At 35.2% G+C, this 21,370-nt stretch overlaps 1 protein-coding gene across 2 annotated transcripts; it reads left to right on the top strand.

Moving 5' to 3' along the window:
• The first annotated feature begins 6,238 nt into the window (after positions 1-6,238).
• On the top strand, positions 6,239-20,423 carry LOC132307506 (GBF-interacting protein 1-like). 2 transcript variants are annotated; one of them, XM_059805296.1, is made up of 11 exons: positions 6,239-6,801; positions 7,827-7,870; positions 9,089-9,194; positions 9,443-9,575; positions 9,825-10,225; positions 10,384-10,566; positions 11,257-11,641; positions 13,075-13,375; positions 13,541-13,702; positions 17,951-18,439; positions 19,503-20,423. In XM_059805296.1, exons 1-11 carry the CDS (start codon positions 6,642-6,644, stop codon positions 19,791-19,793), a joined length of 2,655 nt encoding a protein of 884 aa, XP_059661279.1. In that variant the 5' UTR covers positions 6,239-6,641; the 3' UTR covers positions 19,794-20,423. The 2 variants fall into 2 exon arrangements, with proteins under 2 accessions (XP_059661279.1, XP_059661278.1); XM_059805295.1 differs by having other exon boundaries at positions 6,240-6,801; positions 17,945-18,439.
• Positions 20,424-21,370: the final 947 nt, after the last annotated feature.

Raw genomic sequence — 21,370 nt, forward strand, 5'->3', positions numbered from 1 at the left:
ATTAAACCCTAGAGATTATCTAAGTGCACAGAACACGAGCCAAAGAGAAGGAAAAAGAGAAGAACTTGCCTGTGATTTCAGTTATGAAATCCCGGTGTCGTCTCTAAGTTTCCGGCAACTACTAACTTCCTTTAAGCCTCCTATGAGTGTGATCTAATCCACCACAACCCTCCTTTGACCCCCTCTGTTCGTGTCCTTGGTAGCTCTTACAATTGCCTCTGTTCTCTCAACTCTCTCTCTGTTACGTTCTAGTTTTACTGTGCTGTGAATAGGGTTCTTCCAAAACCCTTAGTGAAACTCATACACGTATATATATAGGCCTTTAGAAAACCCTAATTAAACTATATATATATATAGGCCTTTAGAAAACCCTAATTAAACTAGAGGTAAGGCAGAAGCCTAATTAAACTAGAGTCGGCCCATAAACTTAAGTCACATACACGTTAAATACTTGTATGACGGCTCCAAGAAACCCTAATTGAAAACTATTAATTCAACTTCTACTTAAGCACTTAATAAAGACAATTAAATAATTAACCAAATAAGACATTTAAAATACAATTTAAAGTAAAACAAACAATACAATAACTCAGATAACTAAACAAACCATAATTCAAATAAAGAAAATAATTAACCAAATAAGGAAAAACAAATACACAAGTAACAATTTACAAATAATTAAATAAAACAAACAAAATACAACAATTACAAAATCAATAGACAAAAATGCACATAGAATGAAATTTAAATCCCAATTTTATCCTTTTTAATTTTAGGGGTATTACAACCGGATAGACTCTCGAGTTGTTAATTTAATGGAGGTTTTGGATTGTTGGATTTTAGCAATAATATTTTGAGGATTTTTTTTTTAATTTAGAATTCTTTCAGCCTTTAATTATTTATTTATTATTATTTTGATTTGTATTCTATATTCGTTCATATATTAATTGTTTGATATTCCCTCGGGTTTGGACTTGGGCCTGATCAACCCATGTCTTGGATTCGAGGGATATCACATCATCCAACCCTCAAGGGCTATCTCCATGGTAGAAATCATTATCCTCCCCTTGTGTTCTTGGTAGAAACCCTAGATAAGCGGAAGAATTTTTCCAAATGGTGTATTCTCTCTCTAATCTCTAGCCTCTTGTTAAAACCTAATCAACCTCTTTACTCAAAATAGCCAAAATTCTTATATAGGAAGCTTAAATGTCACACCCAATAGTCAGACCTCGTGCACTAGGACCTCCAAATGATTGCACCACGAGCACACCTTTTTTTTGGCTGGAACTCTGATTTTCATGCACTTGAGGCAGTTCGATCAATCACAAGGTTGCTTGGATCGATTAAACTATGGCGGCGCACTTTGGATAATGACAAAGCTGAGATATTTTTGGGAAAAAGACAAAAGTGGTAGGTGAGGATAAGATCAAAAGTGTTTGATCGATCGAAGGAAAGGTTTGATCGATCGAAAAGGAAATTTTCCTAAAGATAAGAACAAAAGGCTCGATCCATCATGGGATGGTTGGAACGATCACAGTGTGATCGATCAGAGCTTGGTTCGATCGATTATAGAAGGTTTCTTCACCACTTTGCTTCCACTTTACTCATTTCTTCCACTAGGCTTGAGATTACTTCTTTTAATACTCTAATTCAGCTGAATTGACTTATTTTGGGGATAAGTGTCTGAAAAGGGAAATAACATGAAATTAGACTAAAACGGAAAAATAAGATAGAACAAGGTCTTAGGACATTCAAACTTAAGGGGTTTAAATGCGCACTTTTCAGTGCTTATCATTATGGCCATATTACTATTTTGTCTCTACTTAACTTTATTAATATTATCTATATATGTTATTTTATTGGAAATACTTGTACCTATCCTTATTGGAATGAGTTTGCGATTACTCTGTCATATTAGGATCAAAGTATTATTTTTCTTAACTTACCTTGATTAATAATATCTATCTCTATATATAATTATTAAATCCAGTTATTAAATAATGCCTAAATATGTTAATTTATTTTGTTTTGGCGGGAATATGTTTGAGCTTACTTTATCATATTAGGGTCGAATTACTATTTTTTCGTTAATTTTTCTTGATTAATAATAAATATATAAATAAATACGTTAACACATAAATATGTTAATTTGTTTTATATTTCTGGGAAGTACGTATAACTATCCTTATTGAAATGGTTTTTGTCATTAACTTACCTTGATAAATTTATGAATAAATACATTAGGTGAAATTTTGTTTTAGTCATTTTCATGATCATTTTCAAGTTAACCACAAAATTTGAAAATATGTTTTTAATTATTAAGAAGTTACTTATATATTACTTCTTTCACTATATATCTCTAAAAAAATTATCCATCTAGCAAACAAGACAATTAAGCCTGAAAATTGCTCGCATTTATTTTATCGCTAGTGTAGATGCACATGTGTTGCATGTGACATATATTAAAGATTAATAATAAATATATAATCAATGGCGAATCCAGGAATTATTAATAGGGGGGCTAATATTAAACAAGAGGGTATTGGGGATCGAAAGATTAAAGAGTTGCAAAATTTTAGAAAAAATAAGGTTAGACTTTAGAGGAAGAGATTGAGTGAGCTCTCTGATTTGTGCAAGATTAGGAATTTATGAATTTTCTGTACTTTGGCTTAGTGATTGTTTAGGGTTTGTTTGACTTGGGCCTATTTAGTTGGACATTTGTTTTAAAATTGTGACTTAGATATTGGGCTTGTTTGGATGGGTTAAAATTGGAAAGCTAATACTACTACTACTAATTTTTTTCTTTTTTAAAACATTGGGCTAAATATACCTATACTAAAAAAAAAAATTTTTTTTTGGGGGGGGGGCTTAAGCCCACCCAAGCCCCCCTTGAATCCGCCACTGTTAATATAATTAAATATTTATTTTGGTTATATTAAATAACACCTAATGTTAATTTATTTTGTTTTATCAGTGACCTAAACCTGTTTTTATTGGAATAAGTTTGAGATTATTTTGCCAGGTTAGGATCCAACTATTATTTTGTCGTTAACTTATCTTGATTAATAATAAATATATTAGCACCTAAGCATTATTAAAAATAAATATATCACTAAATATTAAATTCGGTTATTAAATAACACCTAAATATATTTTTTGTTGGAACCTTCCCTATAGCCATCATTATTGGAATGAGTTTGAGATTACTCTTTTAAGTTAGGGTCAATTCTTATTTTGTCATTAGCTTTCCTTCACTAATAATAAATATATAAATAAATATAGGGTGATGATATTAGCGATCCACAAAAACTTTAGGCGCTCCACTTCTATTATTTTATAATATATATATATATATATATATAACCCCAAACTTCTTAATTATCATAAAACTCTGTAATATCGCTATCTTCTCACTTTTTGAATTGCTTTCTTCGTCTTTTTATTTTTCATCCTTTGTCTTATCTCTCCTCTTTCTTCGTATCTCTCTTAAGAGTTAGATCTCATCAATATCACTGTGGGCAAAAGAAATAAAATGTCTCAATGTCTTTATTTTATTTTATTTTATTATGATTGTGATTGTCAATTTAGAAGGGAAAGAAAAAAAAAAAACTTAAACAAACAATTAGAGTTTTATCGATCATAAACTACAAAGTATAATGTTATAGGCCTCTGAACTTCCTATTAGATCAACACCTCTTTTGTTCCAATATTTTCTCATATTCGTCGTCAATGGCAATGGATGCATGATGCATTTGCTCCCCCATTCTTTCCCTCTAATTTTCCACCATTTATTTATTTATTATTATTTTTTTTTCAACTTTTATCCTAAATTTCTTCTGTCTATTCACATTATTTTAGGGAGATAAAAGTGATTTAGGATAAAAGTAATTCAGTTGTGAGGGTGCAGAAAAAACCGATCAAATTGACAAATTCAAACCGGACCGGACAGTTTGGTTTGCTAAGGGGTTGGTTCGGTCACGATTCCAAATTTGTAAAATCATAAAAATACGGTTTGGTCACGGGTTGAAGTCCAAATCACTTAGAAGTTACAATCCACTCTTAATTATCTTTATTAATTTATTAGATGATTCTTATTTTTTATTGATTTACAATGGTTAAATTTTATTGGTTTTATGAATTCTGGCTAAATGTTAGTTGTTAAATTAGAAATTTTGAATGTATTAAATTAGCAATTTTGAATGTATTCATTCCAATTCCAGAATTGACAGAAAATAACGAATTAAAATTTCTAAATATATTAACCGTGTTGAATGTGTTTGTTAACTTAGCAATTCTGAATGTAATCAAACATAAACGTATATACCTTTACAGTTATCAATGGAAGAAAGATAGAGAAATCGAGTAAAAAGGAGGAGAGATAATAGGGATAGAAAAATGTGTAGAAGGTTATTTTTATCATTTCAAGTATCAAAAAATGACAGTGTATGTGGTCTTTCGTGGAACGCTAATATCAACTCTTGTGTGTGAGCGCGTGTGTGTTAGCATCAAAAGATTAATAATAAATATTGAATTATGTTATTAAATAACACCGAAATATATTAATTTATTTTGTTTCATCGGGACGTATCTTATACCTATCCTTATTAGAATCAATCTTAAATTACTCTATTAGGCTAGGATCGAATTACTATTTTGTTGTTAACTTACCTTGATTAATAATAAATATATTAGCTTTTGTTTTGGTCATTTTCATAATAATTTTAAAGTTAACAACAAATTTTGAAAACCTTGTTTACTGATTATTAAAAATTACCTAGATTTTTATTTTTATTTTTTAAATTTAATTCAAATAATCTTAATTTTTTTCATTATATAGCTCTCAAAAAATCTGCATAAACAAGCTGTGCTATTATGCAAGACAATTAAGCTTGAAATGTACTCGTATTTATTTATTTTATTATTGTTGTATAGATGAACGTGGCATGCGAAAACCTCTAATTATTTGCTCTCCTCTTCTTCTTCTTTTTTTTATTTTTTTAATTTTTTAATTTTTTAATTGTTACATAGAGTAGTTTAGATCTCAATACACTATATGAGACTTTATTTTGGGAGTAATATTTCAATTATTTGCAAAGAAATACAATCAATATAACAACACATGCTCTACACATACAAAATCTTAACAGATAAACTGAAAAATCAAGTTATAGTTCCTAAATTATCCCAAGTGTTAGAACTAAAATTAACAACAAAATTAAATCAAACGGATACATATATATACAAAAAAAGGGCACCATCTCAATTCAAACAATCAATGCACCATCGTTTTTGAGGATCCAATATTTGTTTTATTTATTGTCTTAACAAATAACAATCATAGTGTTATTGAAAATATTTGAATCCTCCACCTTTATTTTAAACAAGAAGATATACTTATTAAACCATGTCTAAATTACAAATGTGTACGTTTAATGAATGAAATGTGTATACAAAACATACACATGTGATGAAAATAGAGAAATATGCACATATGATGAAAATAGAGAACTAACCATTCACATTCATTTCAAAACATGTATATGGATGAAATGTGCATACAAACATGCACATATGATGAAAATAGAGAACTAACCATTTACATTCAGTTCAAAGACATGTATATATATAATAAAATGTGCGTATAAACATGCACATGTGATGAAAGAGAGAAATAATCATTCAAATCGTGAAAAGTGAGAAATAATCATTCAAATTATTTTCAAGACTTGTATATTGTCAAATTTAAAAGATAAGAGATACCATTAGATTATGGTCTGGTTATAGGACTTAAACCTTCGTCTTTCACTTTAGACTACAAAAGTGTAAGTTTAATGAATGAAATATACTTATAAACACGTGCATGTGAGAGAGAAAAAGAGAGGGAGAGACATACTTGAATTCTCCTTTCTATTTTACAAGGCGATAAAATACTGTTAGGCTATCTCTGTTGATTAATAAATGTATATTTAGGTATACAAGTAACTCATACGTGTAATTCCAAGAGTATTTAGATTCCCAAAATATACCATTGTATAGTTCCACAAGTTCCTTACACAATATACAGTAACAAATTTGGTGAATTAAATTTGAGTCACTTCATGATTAACTTTTTATAGTTTTAAAGCTCATTCAACAATAACTATCAACGTAAATTTTAACTACTACTGTACATTTTAAGACATCAATAAATATTTTTATTTTAAAGTTTAACGAATGACAGTTCACCCTAATAAAAGACCTTAGAAAAAAGGTCAATAATAAAGGTTTAAAAGGAGCTCAACCAAAAAGAAAGAAAAACAAAAGGAAAAAAGAAAAGGAGAAAAAGAGTAAGAAGGAAAAAAAAAAAAACAAAGCCCTACACTCCCAAGACACTCCCATTTGCTCCCCTCCTTCCCCCTCTGCTCTCTCTCTTCTCATTCTCTCTCTAAACCTGGCATCAGATCAAATTCAAACCCCTCGCGAATCTACTCTTCCCATCTCCACCATTTCATTCATAAAAGCAATCACAGTTCATCTCCCAAACCTTCTCATCATTATCTCTATTTCTCTCGCTAAATTTTGCTCTCTCCCTCTATTTCTCTCTCTATATCATATCAGTATATCACACACATATATAGGCAGCTATATTTGCCCATACAAACATGAGCAGTGGAGCCAGGGTTTCAATTCCAAGCAGTGTTCGCAAGATGATCCAGAACATTAAGGAGATCACGGGCAATCACAGTGAAGAGGAGATATATGCAATGCTCAAAGAGTGTTCTATGGATCCTAACGAGACCGCCCAGAAGCTCCTCCTTCAGGGTTTGCTCTCTCTTTCCTTGCTTCTTCATTTCGTTGAGTTCTATGTGGTGTTTTTTTTGGGTTTGATCTTGATTTTTCATCATCACGGGTTGTGATCTGTGTTTGGTGGATTAATTGATTTAGTGTTCTTCAGCTTGGGACATGATTTGATATGTTTTCATTATAATGAATGGCTGGTTTCAGTGGATTAAATTGATGAGTTTTTACTGTTGATGTACTTTTTGTAGGGTTAAGCGTTACCTCTTATTTATTTATTTTTTTTCTTTCTAAAAAGGTGTCCTTTAGATTTTTTTTCCCCACAGCTGAAATTGGGTCATTTTTTATTTTTAAAAAATATTATTTTCAGGACTGCAAGTTGTTAAACTTTGGATAATCATATTCTCAATGTTGGATACAAGATTGGATTTTAGATATTATTTCACTATCGTGGTTGTAATGCTGGTTATATTTGTTTCGGATAATGTTACTCTTGTCAATAAACTTTACATCTTATGAACTCTTTAAGACTAGAAAACTGCCATAAGCTGTTGCAACTTGCAAGTGAGACTTTTTTCTTTGCTTAATTGCGAGTAAGACTTGTCTATCGTCCAAAAGTATGCTAAGCAGTGTGTTCAAAGTGGTAGTTGTGATAATTGGGGTTATTTTGCAGGTTTTGGTTAGTTGTCATCATCATGTTATAACTATAGCACTATACTACATTCGTGCAATTAAATTTGAATTGTTGACTTTAAAAGCTTGCTCTGGATTAGTTTTCCACATTTTTTTTTGCCTTTTTCCTCCGAGCTATTGGTTCCGCTTTGAGTGAACAGTTGTCAAGTGTTAATGGTTTTTCAGCTATAATCCCATCCCTTCCTGTTCCACTACCTCTCTCTGTCTCGCTACTAGTCAATCTGCAACTTCATTTTGTTATCTCCATTTAGATTGCTCATAAGTATTTCCATCTAGGATTAAGTGATGTATTTGATGGTCCTCCTCTATTTTTTGTTTTAATTTTATGATAACAAGTGTATATTTTGGTTTTACAGATACATTTCATGAGGTCAAAAGGAAACGCGACAGGAGGAAAGAGGTAAGATTATTCTACAAGTTGTCGGTGGAACCGTAAGTTGTGCAGTTCATATTGGTGAATGCACAAATTTCTTCCATTAGTACATCTGCTATAAAATTGCAAACACAGACACGTGTCTCATGCTTCCACATTGACATGAGATGTTGGACATGGCAATACCATGTCAAAAATCCTCTCACAGGGACTTGGCTATATGTGTTTGTGAATTTAGTAATTTTAGCATATATAATTTCTATGCCTAAGCATATATATGCATGTAGAAGAACCATAAAGCAATACAGTGATGAAAATATTAGCTTATAAGTTACTTAGAGAAGAGTATAAACCATTGTTCAGAAAAAACACCCTTGTACTTCAGTACTTGTTTTTTGGTTTGGGGAACTCCCTAGTGTTGGACATGACTTAGAATTGTGTGTCATGTCAGCTAATGTAACATTTTCTTTTTGGTAAATAACTAATTATCAATATGCCATTTGTCGACAGGAAGAAGTGTTCTATAGTGCATGTGGAATGCGACTTCAATTAAGAACTACAATTTTTTTTGGCCAAAATCGAAAATCACATTCTTGGACTTTATTTTTAGTAGTTAAAGTTCCTTGTTTGCTGATTTATTTGACACTAATAAATAGTCACGACAGCTTCATATTCTAAAAAGACCAGTTCACACTACTAGTCCTATGTGGGTGTTGGTATTGAAAGATTGGAGACAAACCTAACTTTTGTCATTATTTTGCACAAAGTCGTTGCTCTTAGGCTGTACCTTCTTCCGCAGGCTTGTTAGAATGATTTTTTGTTGCATCAATTTCATAGCCCCAATATGAGAATACATCAATTTCATAACATCAATTTCATCGCTGTTAATATTGTATTTATTTCTCATGTCCCTGCCCTTTACAGTGATTATTGTAGAGCCTTTTTCTTCCACCATTCTTTATTCTCCCAATCAACTATTAATTTTAGAATAAAGATTTAACATTTTTTCCTTCTCTTGTTATTATTGACCCACCTTCCTCAAAAGAACATGATCTTTTTAACTAGTGCAGTAGTGCTTGTTGTAGTCAATAACATTTCCTTTTCTCTTATTTATTATTTTTATTTTTTTGATATTAAATCTCACTGAAAGAGAATAATTTTCACCATTGTTTCAAAAGCAAAAAAATAAGTACAATACTTATAAAGTATTTTAATTAAGTGTCTATATTGTCTATATTCTTGCAGAATTCGAACAACAAAGAGTCTGCAGAATCAAGGTGGAAGCCTGGCATGCAGGGGCGAGGGAGTAGGGCTGGGCGGGGGAACTATTCACCTCGCTACACACCTCATGGTAAACCACTCTTTTGATGCCGCAATTGTTAAGGATTTATGTTCCCTGGATTTTCTCGCCTTTTAACTCAGAATTTGTTCATCTTGCATTTACTCATCACTTTTTGTTAAACATGATATTATCTAATTTCAGCTTTTTGCTGGATACAATAAAATTTTTAACATTTCCATATCATTCATATTTTTCATATATGTGCGTGTGTTTGTGTGTACATCAGCTGTTTTTGTTTCATATGCTTCTCTTGTCAGATGCTGCTGGTGGCAAAAATTCTAGTCCTGGAAAGGAAAATGGAATCAATCAAGTTTCAGAGAAGGGTGTTGGTATCTCATCCTTGCCTATCTCCCAGGAGACAAAAAATAAAGAAATCACTCCCAATGAAAGGTGACACTGCTTGCAATAGATTTTGTTCAATGTTTGTGTTAAGTTGCAACCTGATCTGACCCTCTTTGAAATTGTCAAGACCTTTTGCATCTAAACTATAGTTTTTAATCGTATGGGGTCCAATTATTTAGTAGCTACGCACCCTGATCTGACCCTCTTTAAAATTGTCAAGTCCTTTTGCATCTAAAATATAGTTTTTAATTGTATGCGGTCACTTATTTAGTAACTATACATTCTAATTTTTTGCAGCACTGTAACTGTCATGATCAATGGTCCCACTGGTGTAGTTTCTGGAAATACTGGTGTTGTACATGCTGCCCATTCATCCGCAGGAATTTTGGTGAACAAATCTGAAGAGAGTTGTCCACCACCACTTCCGCCCCCCCTTGATGCAAAGGAAAACTCCACCACTGATTTTGGAACAGGGGACACACATGGGCAGCTCACAGCAAGCTCAAGCAACAGCTCAGCTTCTATGAATCCAGCACAGCTGTCCGGAGAATATTTTTCAGTATCAGATCCAGTGCTGGTTCCATCTCAGGATTCACGGATCCCTGGTACTGCGGGTACAATTAAACGTGAAATGGGAAGCCAGCGAACTCCAGCGGAACATATTTCGGTTATCCCTGCAGAGAGCAAATCAACTGTCGGTTAGGACTTGGCAAATTTCATTTGGCTAGACATTCTTTTGCCTTGTGATGAAACAAACATATATTTGTTTTGCTGGAACAAAGTTTTTGATTTTGATTATTTTTTGTTGGATTGGTGTAGTAGGTTCTGATGTTTGTTTTGTTAATGATTGAAATAGAAGCTTCCGAGGTTCAAAGCTCCTTCATGCAAGGAAAGATGCCAAGCAAATCTCAGAGAATTATAAAGAATCAACTTTCAGAGTCTGCACAACCTACATCTTCTATTCATGTTGGCTCTTCTATTATTAAGCCTTCGTCTAATTACCATGGTCGGTCTCAACAAGCTATCGGACCTCAAAAAGGTACACATCTCTTATCTATTGATTTTATATTAAACAAGATCCTATATAACTTGTATGCTGTTGCTGTTTTTATTATGTTGGGTATCTTGGAGATGTTTGGAAGTGAACATGTCTTTTCTAGGATCCTCTATGAGGGTTTGAGTTAATATCTAAATAGTACAAATTGGGAAATTAGTAGCACATCACTTTACGATGAATATGACATCTTCCTCCACCTTGGTTATTTTATTGTTGCCCTCCTCCTCTGGTCATTTTTTTTAAAGTTCTCATAAATGCTAAAATGTGCTGAGCCATCTGAATCTTTTAGACATTGATCCAGTCCTGCATTCAATGGTACCTTTTTCTTGCCAGTCACATTTTCTGCTGAATTTTAAAGTTCATCCTGGGCACACATTTTGGCAAACAACTAAAAATTGAGACCCTCTTCCATCTTCAGCTATATACTCCGATTTTATCATAACTATGAAAGGAGAACATTTAAAAATTGATAGGAAAATACAGCTAAATACAGTAATGTGAGGAAGCTTAAGGGTACATTTAGTTTATTAAAGAAGGGAGTTAAACAGAATTCTAGTTAATATATTTTTCCTTTGTTTTGAGTCTAGTTAATATATGATTCCTTTGCTTTACCATATTTTAATGTCATACACAAGGTCCATAAACAGTTAATGATTCCTTTGTTTTCCACAGTTGGCCCTAGTAAGGAGTGGAAACCGAAGCCAACAAACCCTAATCCTGCTCTAGGATCTCAAGCAGCTTGTTCATCTGAGGTCCCCACTACAGTGGAAACTAGTACTGAGTCACATTCTGTATTGGGCGTCCTTGATACAAAGGAAACCACTGCAAAACTGCATAGGAAGCTAGATGAGTTACATATTTCAGATACTCAACATGTTATCATCCCAAATCATATACATGTCCCAGAAGCTGAAAAACTTGGATTCTGTTTTGGAAGTTTTGATGCTAGTTTTGGCTTAAGCACAAGCTATAACAATCATCCCGACACTGATAAGAGCCCTACGCCTCTTTCTGAAACTTCTGAGGGGATTGAAGAAACTGTGGAGCAGTCCTCAAGGTTTGTGATAGTGTATATATATTTTCTATTTGCTGATTAAGGTTTGATGCTTGGTAATTATGTGCTAAGAGCCTAGGACAATGGATTTATTTATTTATTTTTCTCATTTGAGCTAGGAAATACTGAATAACCTTCACTTGTCTCGTGGGATGTAAGAAACCATGGGGGAAGAGTTCTAAATATTTTAAAAATTAGAATTCCATCATTTCCGGATTCTTTGTTTTTGGTTCTGTCAAAGACAAGGAATATTGTTACTCCTTTGTATTTTAGATGGGCTGTTGAGAATAAAAATCCCTTGTCGTAGTGATTGCTATTAGCAGTACTTATAAATTATCATTATTTGGTAATTAAGAAAACCCTTGTCATCATCATGAAGCTTGTATGCTTGCTGGTACATGATCTACTCATTAGTCTTTTCTATTGGCTGTCAAGAATAAATATCCCTTGCCATAACAATAATATTAGCAGTAGTTATTAACTAATATTTTATCAATTACTAAAGTTGTTGTCATGATGAGGAAATTTCAAATACTTTTTGATACATGATCAGAACTGTAAGCTAGCGTTGAACAGTCACATGATATACATGTGATACAATGGAGTTACCATCTCAGATGTAATGTCCTCGTGAATTTGGTCTGTGTAATTGGCTGTTTGGAGGAATGATATATGGTGGCTGATGAAGGAAATATAAATAAATTAATAAACATCTGATTTGATTACTCTTAAAAAGTAGAATGCTTTTTGAATCAGTCAACTACTTTGTTCGAAATTCAAAATCTGTCGGCTAGTTCAACTGTCCCTTCGCAGATTAAATGCTTCCAACAGCGATATTTTTGTATGGGACTATAAATATGGCCTTTGTATGAGCATTTTTGAGTTCACAACAACAATTTGAACTTCTATTGATTATAATTCATTGCTTCATACATTGAATACTTAGATTTGAGCTGTCTCCCAGTGCTAGGCTGTTGGTAGGCCTTTGTTCAGTGAACTCCAATACATCGCATGGTTGTTATGCAGGGGACATAAAGAACTGAGTTTCCACATAGGAACTTAGTTTACTTGTGAAAATTACATTTTTTTCTTCGGTATAATGGAGCTAACTGGTTTTTCCAACTAAAAAAGATGCGAGCTTTCTGGGGTGTGGGTGTTTTGGGGGGGGGGGGGGGGGGGGGGGGGGGGGGGGGGGTTTGCCTTAAAAAAAAATCTAGGTTGAGGGGCAAACAAGGCCAGAATGGAATGTCTTACTGGATTTTTTGAGCCTATGCTGGTATTTTCTATCCTAGTTTGCTGTTTATAACACAAGGTTTGTCCAATGTTATATGGTTGAGCATTCTGCTACTGAACGCTGATATATTTTGTGCATACTCATACGGTTTACGTATTGCATTTTGACATTTTAATACTTGTCACTGGAATACTGGATTCAGCAATCAAAATGAATTGGCAACCGCCGAAGATGGAGATTATCCTGATCATCCCCAATCACCTACACATCTACCAGGAAATTTATCGTCTACTGAGGGCAATGTTTCATCCCGTGCAGTCCCGGAGTACAGTGAGTCAAAACAAGAGACTGCATTGCCACCTGGAAGCAATCAATATCCAGTGGTCCATACTTCTCCTAACTACAGTTTTGGTTTCATGCCACCACTGCTCAATAGCCAGCTTGCACCATTTGAGAACTCAGAGACTCAAGCACGCGATGGTTCTCGCCTTCCAAGCTTTATTGTAAGTCTTTCATTATCAGGTCTTTTGTGTTGTTTGTTGTTTATCCATAAAATTCTCTATATCTGCAACTTAATCATGCTGGTAAAATATGTAATATGATTTATGTTTTTTATTTTTTTAAGTTCGCTTACAAGGATATTTGGGCTATCATTTATTTTTGTATAGGTTCCACAACCACTTGATCCAACAAGCTACTATGCCCAGTTTTATAGGTCTGGTGCTGATGGTGAGGGCCGCATTTCCCCTTTCCATTCACCTGGAGTTGCGACCAAATACAATGGGAATGTTGCAATGTTATCTTCACAGAGTTCCCCGTCTCCTCAAGAGGTTTGCACACATCAAACTCTTGCAACTTTTTAGCCACTGTTAAATTTGAAACCTTAGGAGGTTTGCACTATTATTTGACATAAACATTTTGTGTCGGGGAGATTAGTCGTAAAATGTTGTTTGTTAGCTGAAGTTCTTAATATTGAGGTGCATATTGTCATATTCTGATGAAGAAGCTCATTACTTTGTGCCATGCGATTAAAAAAATTTCCTCGGTATTTCCCATAGTTCATGTAAAAATGGTACCTGCTGGTCGTGTTCTCCATTGAAGGATTTTTGGGGTTCCTGTGCAGGATTTGTGTGTGTCATTTTAAAACGCATGCAGGTTTATCCATGCATTCTTTGTGTAGCTCAAAATGGTAATATTCACATTGAGAACCCCTAGGAAGGATATTGGTAAACGATCCACAGGTGAGGTTTTTAGTTCGTTCTGTCATCAGTCACTTCTAGTATGACACCTTTTGGTTTTTTGAAAATGTTGGATTGGTTGCTGTTGTTTTCAATTAAATTAACTTATGTTCTAGAATACCTTTGTTGGATGGACCAATTGTTAGTCTTGAATACATAGCATGTCAGTGATCCTCCCCATATAGATACTATGGGTGTGACGAACAAACCACTTCTAGGCTGCCTTTTTATGACTGCCCAGATTGATGACCATCTGGGTATAACTGAATAATTGATTGTCACATTTAAATGATCTTTGTTGTTGGTTGTGCTTATCGAACTGGCTTGATATCTGGGTATGTCTATCTGATTAGCGAGGCTATATGAATGTCAAAGGTCATCAATATAAGAAACACAGAGTTTAACTAAAACCAATGTTTTTGCCATTGTTACTGCCTCGGTGGCAATGCATGCCAATTGGAGATGTGTAGTATGAAGATGGTACAGCATGGACTACCCGTGACAATAGATTTAGCCATGCATTGGTCTGGAAAGGATGCCAAAGAAGTTGGATTATGTTGCCTATTGACCTTGTATGTGATGCTGGTCTCTTCGACAAAACGGAGATTTATAGAGATGCCACCCAAACAATTGAGACCTTGGTGATGTCTGAAATGGATCTAAATGAAGAAAATATTGATTGAACATGAAGCCACATAACAGAGTTGGAATGTAGTGGTGCCAGACTGTGTATATTCAAATACTTATCTATATGTATCATTGGAGGTGGATTGTAAGGATTTGAGATGGTTATAGAGAGTAATAAATCATAAAAGGATTGAGTAAAGTATTAGGTGGAATTTATTTGATTGAAAATGTTTGAGTTCATAGTCTCACTCTAAAGGATTGTTGAAGTTGACTAACTAAGCTTTGTATGTTTTAGACGTTTATGTGTAAGGTTGCTCCATTGTCACTTGGAGGCACGGGTTAGAAGCAAAGAAACAGCCTCTCCGCATGCGGAGGTAAGGCTGCATACATCTGACCCTCCTTGGACCCCGCAATGGTGGTGGGATCCTCGTGCACTGGATTTGCCCTTTTACCCTGTCAGCATTTTCCATCATCATTGCAGTAATTATAATTCAAACTATAATTACCTGACTACCTTTAATGTGATAGTTCTCCATTCTTCATTGTTTTTAAGGAATAAAAGTTATAATCATACTTATGCATATATGTCCATCTTGTGATCCAAAGTGCAGTTATTGTCAGTCATCAGTCTAGTCATACATGTCAATTCACTGAAATTTTTTTCCTTCCTGAGGCAAAATAATTACTACTAATTGCATCCAAATTATACTTTGCCGTTTGCACATTCTTCCATTTTCACATAATGGAAATTTGGCAAGACTCTTTTAATCTAAAATTGTGGCAAATATTTTACCCAACTAATCATTGTACTATAGAATTCGCTAGAAAAGCCAAGTGCATCTTAAAATCTCAAACTTGAGAGGGAGGGGTTGCTATAATGTATAGGTTGTATTTTTCACGTTTTTATTTCTATGTCCTTGACTTGTTTGTCATTATTAACTATAATCAAGGGTAAAATGCAAAAGCCCTCCCCGATAATGTAGAAAGAGTGCTGCGCCCCGGTCTCCCCCGGCGAACTATCTTTCGTGCAATTAACACCTTCATGTATTGCAAATAATTACAAGTTGCACTCTTCAGTGCAAAAAACCCCTGTTAATATAGAAATTGTGCTTATAACTCCCCAAGCATTGACTGCGAGAGTAAAGTGCAAAAAACCCCCTATAAGATTGATCTTGTAGTGCACATGACCTTGTATTATGAATATTGCGCATAACCCGCTGACATGGTGAAAGGTTATGTTTGTAATTTGAAGGCACACATTCTTCTTTGCACCTTTAAAATATTGAGGGGTCTTTTCACACTATAAGGGGATTATGCGTTCTTTTTGCACTTTACCCTGTATCAATTATGCACCATTAGGGGCTAAGGTTTCAAAGGTTCTTCACAATGAGAATTCCTACCGATGTCCGTTTAGTTGATAGAATGTGTTTTCCTTTACCAACTAATAGATAAATGGAATGATTAGTTGAGGGTTGAGAGCACAGCCTTTGTAAGTTTTCTACAGTGTTTCCCAGGGTTAATTTGAGTTAAGTTTTTCAGTAAAATTTGGTGAGTTAGTTAGTCTCCTCTGGAAACAAGTATTTAGGACTTCTGTTAGTAATAGAATTTACAATATGGTGCATTAACGTGTTTAAACTATACTCTATTTCTAACTATCTTCCTAAATCCTATTTTGCTATTCTGTTCAGTAGGTTTAATGTGTATTTCATTAGCCATAATTCGTTACTCTATTAAGACATTTTGGCTAATTCTGATACCTGTTGATAATAGATGCAACTACAATTGTTCTAGCAGCAATTTTACTGGGCTTGCTAATGACTTCATGTTTTTGCCAGTCGGCCACAAAAATAACATGCATACCACCATTATCAAACCATAGGCAAGATGTATATAAATGCACGAACCAAGAATTTCCTTGTGAAAATACAAAGACCACTCTAGGGGAGAGGTTACTTGGACTCAACTAGATGATTTTCCTCTTTTGAGCCATGTTATGCTGTGTATAGTAGTTTGAGGTAAAATATCACAAGTGTTTGTAAAACATACTGGGCCCACCTTGGAAAAATTCTGCTCCAACGCTTTTCTTTTTTTGGTCGACGATGGTGGTGTTGGGCCTCTTAAAGCACCCCACAATCCACCACTGGGTACATGCAGTCCCCTTGCCCCACGTGTACCTGAAAATTCCCCAGGGGTGGCTCCAAGCGGATTCAAACTCCGACCTCCAAGATGTGAGGTGAGAGCTTTGTCATTGGCTATCCTCTTGGGGTTTGCTTAGACTCCTTAGGGGGCTAAAATATTGTCTATGGAACTGCACAAGTTAATTAACTACAGACAACACTTCTGAATCAAGTACACTGAAAGAATCGCACATATACCAGTGTCACAGTTGAATAGAAGCTTGTACCTAAACAGATTTTTTTGACAGCAGGCATGAAAGTGCCAAATATTGAGAGAATGACATGAATTGGAGATGGAATTAGGAATATCAAATTGAATGTCTCCATCCTCTCTTGTTCAATCTTTGAATAAGAAAAGTACACAACTGGAGCAGATAAAGTACTACTCGGTTGAATGTTGGATCACATCATGTTTACATTTGCTCTAACTTTTGGCTTGGTTAACATTGGCCAAACCTTCTCATCTTTTGGGGAATTCTATGAGATTCTCTCTGTTGAGAATTTTTGTTTTCTTTTCCTTGGCTGAACTTTTAATTGTGCTGCTGCTAAACATTTTCACATTCCGCTGTTTTACATTCATATATATTTTTTTCTTTTTTCAAATTTCAATCATGCTGTCTAAGAGTATGTGCGCTCCATCATTGCTGTTCATGAAGTATGGATATATAGACTGGTTTAAGTTTGAGGATTACATTCTTTCTGTACTGAGATAGCATCCCATGGTAGTAATTTAGATTGATTATGCAAGCTCCAGGTGTTCTGTTATGTTTGATGGTGCAGGCTGCTATTGGTTCCTCTTTAAATTATATTGACTGGCATTTACTTTCTTTGGATGTTTAAGGAAGGGATTCTGCTTTAAGTAATTGCGATTTTATAATTTTAAGCATATCATAGAAACCAGGGAAAAAAATGTTAAGCATGACATAGAATATATTCTATGTTTACTGTTGTCTTAAATCCCTTCCATCCCCATGATACATTTCTTCTTTAATACATTATTTGCACTTCTGATTCTTATATGTATGTCCAGTTGCAGGTTGGAAATATGGTTTTGTCTTCAGCAAGCCCGACTCCACTCGCAACTCAACCTGCTGGGGTCATGCAGAACTCAATAGCCGTAACTCAGCAACCACTCCCTGTCTTCCGACAACCAACTGGGGTGCATATACCCCATTACCCTCCAAACTACATTCCATATGGTCACTATTTCTCCCCATTTTATGTTCCACCTCCAGCCATCCACCATTTTTTAAGTAATGGTGCATTCCATCAGCAACCTCAGGCTGGCAGTGTATATCCTGCTCCCCCAGCAGCAGCTGCCAAATTTTCACTTTCACAATACAAGCCAGGAACTAATACTGGAAACTCAACCCATATTGGAGTGCCCGGAAGCTATGGACCGTATGGCTCCTCCTCAACCGGTTATAGTCCCAGTTCAGTTGTGACAGCTGGTAACTCAACTGCTAATGAGGATCTTGCTGCTTCCCAATTCAAGGAGAGTAATGTCTACGTTACTGGGCAGCAGGTTGAATCTTATTTTCTTTATATGATTAATATTGTTATTTTGTTTGTTAACAAAAAGTAGTGCTATGAAAATATCTCTTATGTTACATGGACTCGGGTATGTGTATCGGGTGGTAGGTACATGTCTAATTGTCAGATCTTCCTGCATCCCACATTCTAGAATATGCGGACTTAGTTGAAACGTATCCATAAGTAGGGTATGTGGACATTTTCTGGACATTAGATACATAATTTGTTATGTAATAGTGTATGATAAGATATTAATGTTTCTTAAAATGTATTTAATAATAAATTAAATTAAAATGTCTTCAGTCTGAAACCCTTCTTTGTGATCAGACTCGAGCTTTTCTCTTTTTCTTCGATCGTCAGATGTATAGGATCCAAATGTCTGATTTAAGTAAAAGCGTTAACGAAGATTGTCAACCTGGGGTTCTTACATTCATATGATAGTTTGGTGTTAGATGTTTTTTTGTTTGTGGGGGGTGGGGGGGGCTTAACGTATCCCCATTAAATAAAGTTAGATAAGAAATTAAATTACTTGAAACAGTTATTGTATTTTTATATTTCTGTTTGCTTCCTTTGATTTCTATGATTTTGCAATTTGGATGCTTATTCAATTAACAAAATCTACAATCAGTGTTTTAATGGCCCATCGGCACCAAGTGATATGAAAAATTTAGGTCGTGGGTGTCAGATTGTGAACTGTTTTGATGGATCAGTTGAGCTGTGCATGAACACATTAATTTTGTACAGCTTATAATGTTTGTACTAGGTCCAACTCAATTCAGAATCTTTAGTGACACAGCTTGTTTTTGAAACTGTGGGTTATTTATGTTTTCCTATTTGAGTTGAAAGTGAGAGATTACTGTGCTGGCCCTTCATAGTTTCTTTTGAACTGCCACATTGTGGTTCTGTGTTTCTCAGTTTACTGTTGTTGAAGCTAAGTTAGCTCATGTGTCGCTGTATTCTCTTTTCTTCCTCCCTCTTCACTTTCCCAAATACATAAATGATACCATTTTATAATAGCGGCCGTTTTACATCATCATCATCATAATGTTTTGCAGACCGAAGGTTCAGCCGTATGGATTACTCCACCAGGCCAAGAGATTTCTGGCTTGCAAGCTAGTTCGTTCTACAACCTTCCTCAAGGTCAAGTGACTTTCGCGCCAACGCAGGCTGGCCATGGTACCTTTGCTGGTATCTATCACCCTTCACAGGCAGTCACACCAGCAGCAGTTCATCCGCTTCTACAACAGTCTCAGACTATGGCTGGAGCTGCTGATATGGTTGGATCTACGGCCAGTGTCTATCAGCAGCCTCAACATGCACAAATTAACTGGCCCAATAATTATTGAAAAGGAGCTGTTATCTTTTGTAACCAGCAAGACAAAAGTGCAATGCCCAATTTTGGAACTTTGTAGGGATTCCAATAAATTCAGATGGAGGAAAACATCAAGAAAAAAATACAAGATTGGCCGGGATCGAGTGTAAATCTGTGGAAGGAGGCTAGAGAAATTGGGCGATTGGCCAATGGTGTCTCGGGATTGCTTCTTGGTTGAGGATATAGAAAGGTGAAATCCTCCTGTAACTAATAATGACCATTTTAACTTATTAGTTGAGGCAGGTGTGTGCAGATCTGCTCTTACTTGCTGCTGGTACATGGTTCCCTACACAACTGCACCTTCTTTTAATCTCTTCTTTTTATTTTTTTCTAAATGTTCAACTTATATTTAGAGTTAATGTGAGTGTCGAGAAACTTCCCCTTTTCCATTTTCGCCCCTGCGATATTTTTCTTTTTATCTGATGAGGATTCATAGGACTCTGGAAGCTAAGGTTAGATTTCTAGGGTATGTTTCCCTTTCCTGTTTTGTCTAGTCTCTCTCTGCTGTCTTACCTGTAAAGTGATTTTTGATAGCAAGATAGGATGTACTTAAAACTGTTGTAATTGGTATTGTTATAAGCAAAAGCAGCTTTCAATTGTTTCAGTTGACTGATACACCATTAGTACTTTTTGAGAGTATATAGATGGTGGAGAAAAGCTTGTGACATGTTTATTTTCTCTTCTTGCTACAATTTTATTTTATTCTATTTTTCATTAATCTTTGACCCATTTAACAAATATGCAGAGGATGTTAGTTGTTAACGAAATCTAGGGCTATGAACTTGAGCAATACACACGCTAACTAGACAGCGGTCAACACCTAGACAAGATAAATATGTTCCCGTTTTATGGGATTGGAAACATCTCTATACAGGCAAGACAAGAAAACATAGGACCTGATATGTATGGACTTTGCTGTCGTACGGCTGCTTTGATGTTATCTTCCATTTTGAGTACATTCGGTTTGAAGAAAAATTCCAAAAGCAAAGCCATTGCAGGCTCTTGAATTCATCGATTGTTGACAAACATTAAAGGTCTCAAGTTTTCTGTGCATGACTAGGTGGATAAACCTTTCTAACGCTAAAGAACTGTCACCCCAACATGCTACACAAACTTTTTGGTATCCGCACAGTGAAGCCTCCTTCCGGGCGCGAAGTTCCTCCAAAGCCGGTGGCCTCAATCCGAGCCCCGGCTGAGGAGAGGTCGCAAGCTTTGAAGATCATTCATGCAGGTGGCAGGGTAGAGTCCTACTACATGGCTGTTCCTGCAGCTAGGATTCTGGAAAAGCAACCCTCTTTCGTGCTTGCTCGGCCTGATGTTTTCCGGAGGCCATGGGACTCTGTTGTCCGGCCTGAGGAGATCCTCACTCCGGGTCAAAAGTTCTTTATCGTTCCACGTCGGACAGTGAAGAAACTCAGGCGAAGTATCCCAAGACCCACCGGAGAAGATTCGTCTGTCTCCTTTGTCTCGCAACACTCCACCGATACCTCAGCTGTTATTGCTAGCCAACAAAAAGACCTTTCCAGCAAGTCCTTCCTCCAGGAAACTGAT

The sequence above is a fragment of the Cornus florida genome, unplaced genomic scaffold (genome assembly GCF_030987335.1).
Source record: "Cornus florida cultivar Cherokee Brave unplaced genomic scaffold, ASM3098733v1 CherokeeBrave_3.0.0_Hap2_Chr05, whole genome shotgun sequence".
Taxonomy (NCBI): Eukaryota; Viridiplantae; Streptophyta; class Magnoliopsida; order Cornales; family Cornaceae; genus Cornus; species Cornus florida.

Excerpts from the sequence above, each read along its gene's own strand:
- LOC132307506 (XM_059805295.1), top strand. The coding sequence starts at position 6,642 with ATGAGCAGTGGAGCCAGGGTTTCAATTCCAAGCAGTGTTCGCAAGATG. Across the intron at positions 7,871-9,088 it reads AACGCGACAGGAGGAAAGAG|AATTCGAACAACAAAGAGTC; the intron begins GTAAGATTATTC and ends ATATTCTTGCAG. Across the intron at positions 13,376-13,540 it reads CTCGCCTTCCAAGCTTTATT|GTTCCACAACCACTTGATCC; the intron begins GTAAGTCTTTCA and ends ATTTTTGTATAG.